This window comes from Malus domestica, chromosome 02 (assembly GCF_042453785.1).
Source record: "Malus domestica chromosome 02, GDT2T_hap1".
Taxonomy (NCBI): Eukaryota; Viridiplantae; Streptophyta; class Magnoliopsida; order Rosales; family Rosaceae; genus Malus; species Malus domestica.
This window is the reverse complement of record NC_091662.1, coordinates 66,934-72,548: the sequence shown is the minus strand read 5'-3', so window position 1 is coordinate 72,548 and position 5,615 is coordinate 66,934. Positions and strand designations below refer to the sequence as shown.

At 37.1% G+C, this 5,615-nt stretch overlaps 1 protein-coding gene across 5 annotated transcripts; it reads left to right on the top strand.

The window, feature by feature from the left end:
• Positions 1-734: 734 nt before the first annotated feature.
• On the top strand, positions 735-5,393 carry LOC103446374 (E3 ubiquitin ligase BIG BROTHER-related-like). 5 transcript variants are annotated; one of them, XM_008385476.4, is made up of 7 exons: positions 735-1,152; positions 3,608-3,935; positions 4,053-4,084; positions 4,204-4,245; positions 4,329-4,450; positions 4,533-4,641; positions 5,040-5,393. In XM_008385476.4, exons 1-7 carry the CDS (start codon positions 895-897, stop codon positions 5,085-5,087), a joined length of 939 nt encoding a protein of 312 aa, XP_008383698.2. In that variant the 5' UTR covers positions 735-894; the 3' UTR covers positions 5,088-5,393. The 5 variants fall into 5 exon arrangements, with proteins under 5 accessions (XP_008383698.2, XP_070669667.1, XP_017192966.2 ...); XM_070813566.1 differs by having other exon boundaries at positions 743-1,152; positions 4,958-5,393; XM_017337477.3 differs by having other exon boundaries at positions 743-1,152; positions 4,050-4,084.
• The last annotated feature ends 222 nt before the right edge of the window (positions 5,394-5,615 follow it).

The following is a 5,615-nucleotide window of genomic DNA, read 5'->3' as shown; positions in this document are numbered from 1 at the left end:
GCTGCTCATGCGGGTTTGAGCGACGTTGCTTGCAGAATAGGGAGACGGGACTAGCAATCCCGTGGTTTTTGGGGGGTCTAACTAAGACCTCTTAGTGAAGCCTTTAGTGTAGGCGGCGAGTCCGGGCTAGTCTCATTAAGACTAGTCCCGCATGATAACAAACATCAGACTGGACTAACTATTAGTCCAGTCCAGTCCAGTCCCACTTAGTGAGGGCAAACAAACGCCCCCTTAATGGATTTATAAATCTATGGATTTTTATGGAGTTTAACTGATTTGTAGAAATTTCATGTAAAATTTTGATTCAATTCCCTCGAAATCTCATGGATAGAGATGAGATTTGTGGATGCTTAAAATACAATGCAAGATCTCTCAAATTCCTTCAAATTCCTCAACTTTTCCAAATTCTTTAAATTCAAATTCTAATTGAATACACCTGGAATGTTATAAACTTCTTTAAAATTATAATTGAATACTTCTGAATTTATAAAGATTTTAATAAACTATTTAAAAATCCTGATTGAATACTCATTGAATTTCAGAGAATCACTCAAAATCCTGATTAAATACTCTAAATTCATTAAAAGAATTAAAATTCCTCAAAATCCCAATTAAATACACCCTCCTAAATATGACAGCAACAAACCATTATTTAATTCACAATAATAAAGTCATTTTCATTAGTTTTTTATTTAAACTTTTGTTTGGACTTTTTTACACCCTTCAACATCCACGACCCATTGACCTCGATTAGTACCCGGATCCGGCTATTTGACATTCTTGAAATATTCTGTGATTGATCTCCCTCTCCTCTCTTTCCCCCTCTTAATCAATTTCGATCTCTGTCCAATTAATTCCAATTTATTTGGGTTCTCTCTCCACAGTCCATAATCCATGGAGAATGATGACGTCAAATTGGGGTCTGCCGGCGGACTCAAATCCAACAACAATAAGAACGTCAGCGAACAAGAACAAAACCCTTGTTTGAATGAATGCGAAGAACGAGGAGAAGAAGTAAATAGTGAGCCTTCGCAGGAACAGGAGGTGGATCCTTCCTCCTCACCTCCTGTTCCCCTGCCTTCAAGAACTCCCTTCAGTAATCTCAGTCAGGTCGATGCCGACCTAGCCCTTGCTCGAACCCTCCAAGAACAGGTATTCAATTTCTCGTTGCATATTGCTTTGCTTGATTATTATTTGACCAAGTCTGAAAATTCAAACATGATTTCTTACTTGTTTTTTCATTTGTTATGTTATGGTTGCAAACAAAGGATTCATGTTCCACTCATTTTTTCTTCCTTAGCAACCGAACTTGGCCTTAGAATGTTATCTCGGTACTTGTTTGATACCCCCTCCGATTTTGTTTCCTCTTTCGTTCACTCAGTGACTAACGGAAATTCCATTGCGGATTGATTCCGATCATCAATCTCCATTCAATGAACAACTTGTGTTTCGGTTTCCATTATAAATTTTAAGATTGTTATGTGATATTTAGAAGGTAAAATACAACCTAAGACATAATTTATAGTTTTTGTACCATTCTGGTTATCTCAATTTTTGTTCGAAGAAACCATTTTTTTTCTGAATTTCAGACCACTCACTTCAGGTCCGCTCACCTAAATCTCCACTGGCACCTCCACCGACATCATCATTAACCCAAGTGTCACTTATGAATTTCTTTCAACTAAAAGAGTGAGGTCCAGGCTTGAAAAGCACACAAGGCATCGTCCTAATGTGCCTTGCAATCGGCAACTTAGAGGCTTTGATGTTGATAGCATCATGTGGGGGTAGTGAGATAATGAGTGGGTTGATGAAGAGTTAGTTGGGATTAAAGGAGACGACTACAACAACAACAACGACAAAGCCTTTTCCCACTAAGTGGGGTTGGCTATATGAATCCTATAACGCCATTGCGCTCAGTTCTGTGTCACGTCTTCCGTTAGATCCAAGTACTGTAAGTCTTTTCTTAGAGTATGTTCCAAAGATTAAAGGAGACTACTGGTCAAGGAAATTGGGATTGAATTTGGTTTGCAGGGAATCGATTGGTTCTTTGTGAAAGCCTTTTGATGGTTTCCTTATCTTTTTCATTGAAAAGTTTTTAATATTTTTTCTGTGTGAGTTCAATTGTTTAGATCTACCCAAAATCATTTTGCAAGGCCGCTTCCTTTTAGTTTGTGTTAGGGTGTTCTTCAGCGCACTGGAGTTGTCTTTTTCTTTTCCTATTTCTGTTTGGGGTGGTTTGCTTGACCACCCTTTCTGTTGTTTCTGCTTCTTTCCACTTTTAATACACACACACACATATATATATAGACTTCAATTGTTTAGCATTACATATCTGACGATGATTATATATGCCCTTTCCTCTCAATCCGATCTCATCAAAGTACACACTCTCTTCCTTTTGAAGAATCAAAGGGTTCAAGATTTAGCAAAACTTGATTGCTGAGTGGTTCTATCAGTAGCTTTAAACTCCCTTGCATACTAGTGCCCAAATTCTTGTGTGCATGACACTGCGTTTTGAAGACCCTGATTTTCTGGGGTTGTAATAGTAGGGTTCGTTTGGGACTTCTTATGTAGGAAGCACATTCCAGAAGCAATCTCAAACAGGCCCGTCGTTGGGTTTAGGAGGTTGTGTCTATGGATATATAAGGTGGTGAGCTATGGTGGCTTTTGTAATCTTGACTCAAAGCTTCAACTCTCCTTCAATGTTCTGCATTTATAACCATTCCAATTGACTAAACAAAAAGAATTTGGAAGGAAAAGGAGGTTATGTTGTTCAGGTACCAAATTGATGCAGGACATACAAGGTGAATGTTGCTTTGGGATGTGGTGTGTTTTAGATGGCAGAAATTTTGTTAATCAAGAGAGGTGTAGAGCAGGAAACGATCTAGGGTTGTTGTAAGCTAGAGCAAGTAGATAGATGGAGAAGAATGTGGAGGAGAAAGAGGGCAAAAACAGTTTCCCCAAGCCTTCAACAAATCCTTCATTGTGATTTCAAATCTCCTTTTGGCTTACAAATAGCCTTGTTTATAGGCTTCAAATAGGACTTTTAATGACTTCTAAACATAGCAAAAAGGCCATTAAAACTGCAAAAATACTTCATTAGATATTACATAAATATAAAAAGACTCATCATATACAAAAGACATTAAATAGTAAAATATTGTAATTTTGCTAGGGGCCAAATAAATACTCACAATAAAGCTTCATACTTGCTCAAAAAGAGAAGCAGCTTATTATCAACTCTTTGATTTTTTTTTTTCCGTCTTTTTTTGGGTGTGGCAAAGGTTATCAACTCTTAGATTGTGTGCTTGACTTATTTGTTTATTTTTCTATTTCGTATTGACCGGCTCAGACAATTATTGATATTTCATTTTAGACCAGAAAGGACTTATTATTAGATTTTTGGCCCAGTGGGATTTTAGTCTTGTATTTTCAAAGAAGGATATTTTCTATCAAGCTATAGGTATTGCATCATTCGATCTTAATGTGAATGCTGTTCACTGTCAATCTTATCTATAACTATAAGTCGTCGTGGTTGTTTTTGGAGAGGTTTTGTTTGATCTTGTTGTTCATGTAATCTTATTGCCGTTGTTTGTCTATTGAGTAGGAAAGGGCATACATGATGCTACGAATGAACAATGAAGGTAGTGATTATGGAAGTTGGGAAGCTGGAAGTTATGTGCATGAGGATGATAATGATTTCAATGAATTTGACGACGATGCTGATGAGGAACAATATGATGGAACTGAGGTTGACAGTGATGAAGATGCATTTGATTTGCATGCTCAAGATGATGCTGGAGAGGATGATAACCCCAGTGTCGAATATGGTCCGGCTGTTTTTTCAAGTGATGAGGCCTATGCAAGAGCCCTGCAAGATGCTGAAGACAGAGAGATGGCCGCTAGACTGATGGCACTTTCTGGGATCAATGACCGTGAGTGCTTGTGACTGTTTAGAGTTGTCGTATTTTTATATCATCTCATTTTGAAGTCCTTGAAATTATGCAATATTTAATGTTTCTGGTATCTTATTTTCGTTTCAGGTGAAGTAGAGGACACAGAGGAACATGGTGGTAACTCTCAGGTAACAATTTGTTGCTTGTATGCTGAGATTAGTATGATAACTGAGACTCTTCTAGAAGGCAGTAGCAGTTTACTGTCCTCTGCGTCAACCTTTTTTTCTCATCTACTTTTGGTTTGTAGGATACATGGGAGGAGATTGACCCAGATGAACTTTCATATGAGGTAAGGTGGTTCTAAATTCTAATGCTTCCAGTAGTGCATTTACCTTTTGGCTTGGTTCCATGACTTTTATATAACTATATCAGGAGTTACTTGCATTGGGCGAAGTTGTTGGAACTGAGAACAGAGGGCTCTCAGCTGATACTATCGCCTCATTGCCTTCAGTAAGCTACAAGACAGGAAGCAGCCAGAATGGGAGCAATGAGTCGTAAGCACATAACAAATTCCTTAGTTTTATGTTATTGAGTGTTGTGTTTGAGGTTTATTTCAAAGTTTTACTTCTGTTTCAGGTGTGTCATTTGTCGGTTGGACTTCGAGGATGGTGAGAATTTGACAATACTATCCTGCAAACATTCCTATCATTCTGAGTGCATAAATAATTGGTTGACAATAAACAAGGTACGATTTTGAAATTTCATGTTTCTTTTCACTGGCAATTCAATGTTGCTTACTCTGTTATAATCTGTTCATGTAGTATATAATTTCTTCATTCTTTCCAAAATAAAATTATTATTTATCATGTTCTTTTGTCACTTGCTCTGACATCAAAACTTGAACCAGTTAAAATATTGTGATATTGATATGCATATGGCAGTAGGTGTGGCGATGGTCAAAATTTGTATGATGTTGTATTCACGGTTTTTGGTTGTACATTGAAATTTTCCATAATTTTTTTGCTTTTAGTTGAGGCATTGGTGATTTCTTATTAGAGTAGCCATGTTGAAATTGTGTTTGCATGTGTGCTTGTGGATAGAGACAAAAAACAAAACGGACATTCACTTGCTATGTTACTGCAGATCTGCCCTGTTTGCAGCGCTGAAGTTTCCACATCTGGAAACAGCTAGCAGAATTTGTGGACCATCTTTACTTGCAAATCTAAACGACCATTTGTACAAGTCGGTGCACAAGGGTTAGAGTAGAGCCCTTGTATTGTTATTCATATTGCGGTCTCCTTCACTTACGAAAATGTTCTATCCAACCATTAAGATTAGATTACAATGCTTGTATTATATGAGAAACATTGTGGTCAGGTTTTGGTTACTTGTAAGTTTTCTGGATTACCCTTATGATACAAGATGATGGTCAATTATTTTCCCCAGTACTTTTCTATTTGCTATTGAAATTTGTAAGCCTGTAAGTTTTCTGGATTACCCACCCTCTTGATACATTCCGACTCCTATTTTACGGGCATGCTTGTCTATTTGTTTGTATGTATGCATTGATAGTAGTTGCGAGTTGAGTTCATCATTATGAATCCAAATAAAATGAAATTGAATTGAATGTGCCACATTGGATAGTGGATACTATATCAAATGAGCTATGTAATTGAATTAGCTTATTTCTAAATTTACCCTTTAGAAAATAAAGTGTCA

What these genes read in the sequence shown, in the direction of transcription:
- LOC103446374 (XM_029098506.2), top strand. Translation starts at nt 895, where the DNA reads ATGGAGAATGATGACGTCAAATTGGGGTCTGCCGGCGGACTCAAATCC. An exon ending in CTCGAACCCTCCAAGAACAG is followed by an intron (nt 1,153 to 3,607) that starts GTATTCAATTTC and finishes TCTATTGAGTAG; the next exon opens with GAAAGGGCATACATGATGCT. An exon ending in CAGAATGGGAGCAATGAGTC is followed by an intron (nt 4,451 to 4,532) that starts GTAAGCACATAA and finishes CTTCTGTTTCAG; the next exon opens with GTGTGTCATTTGTCGGTTGG.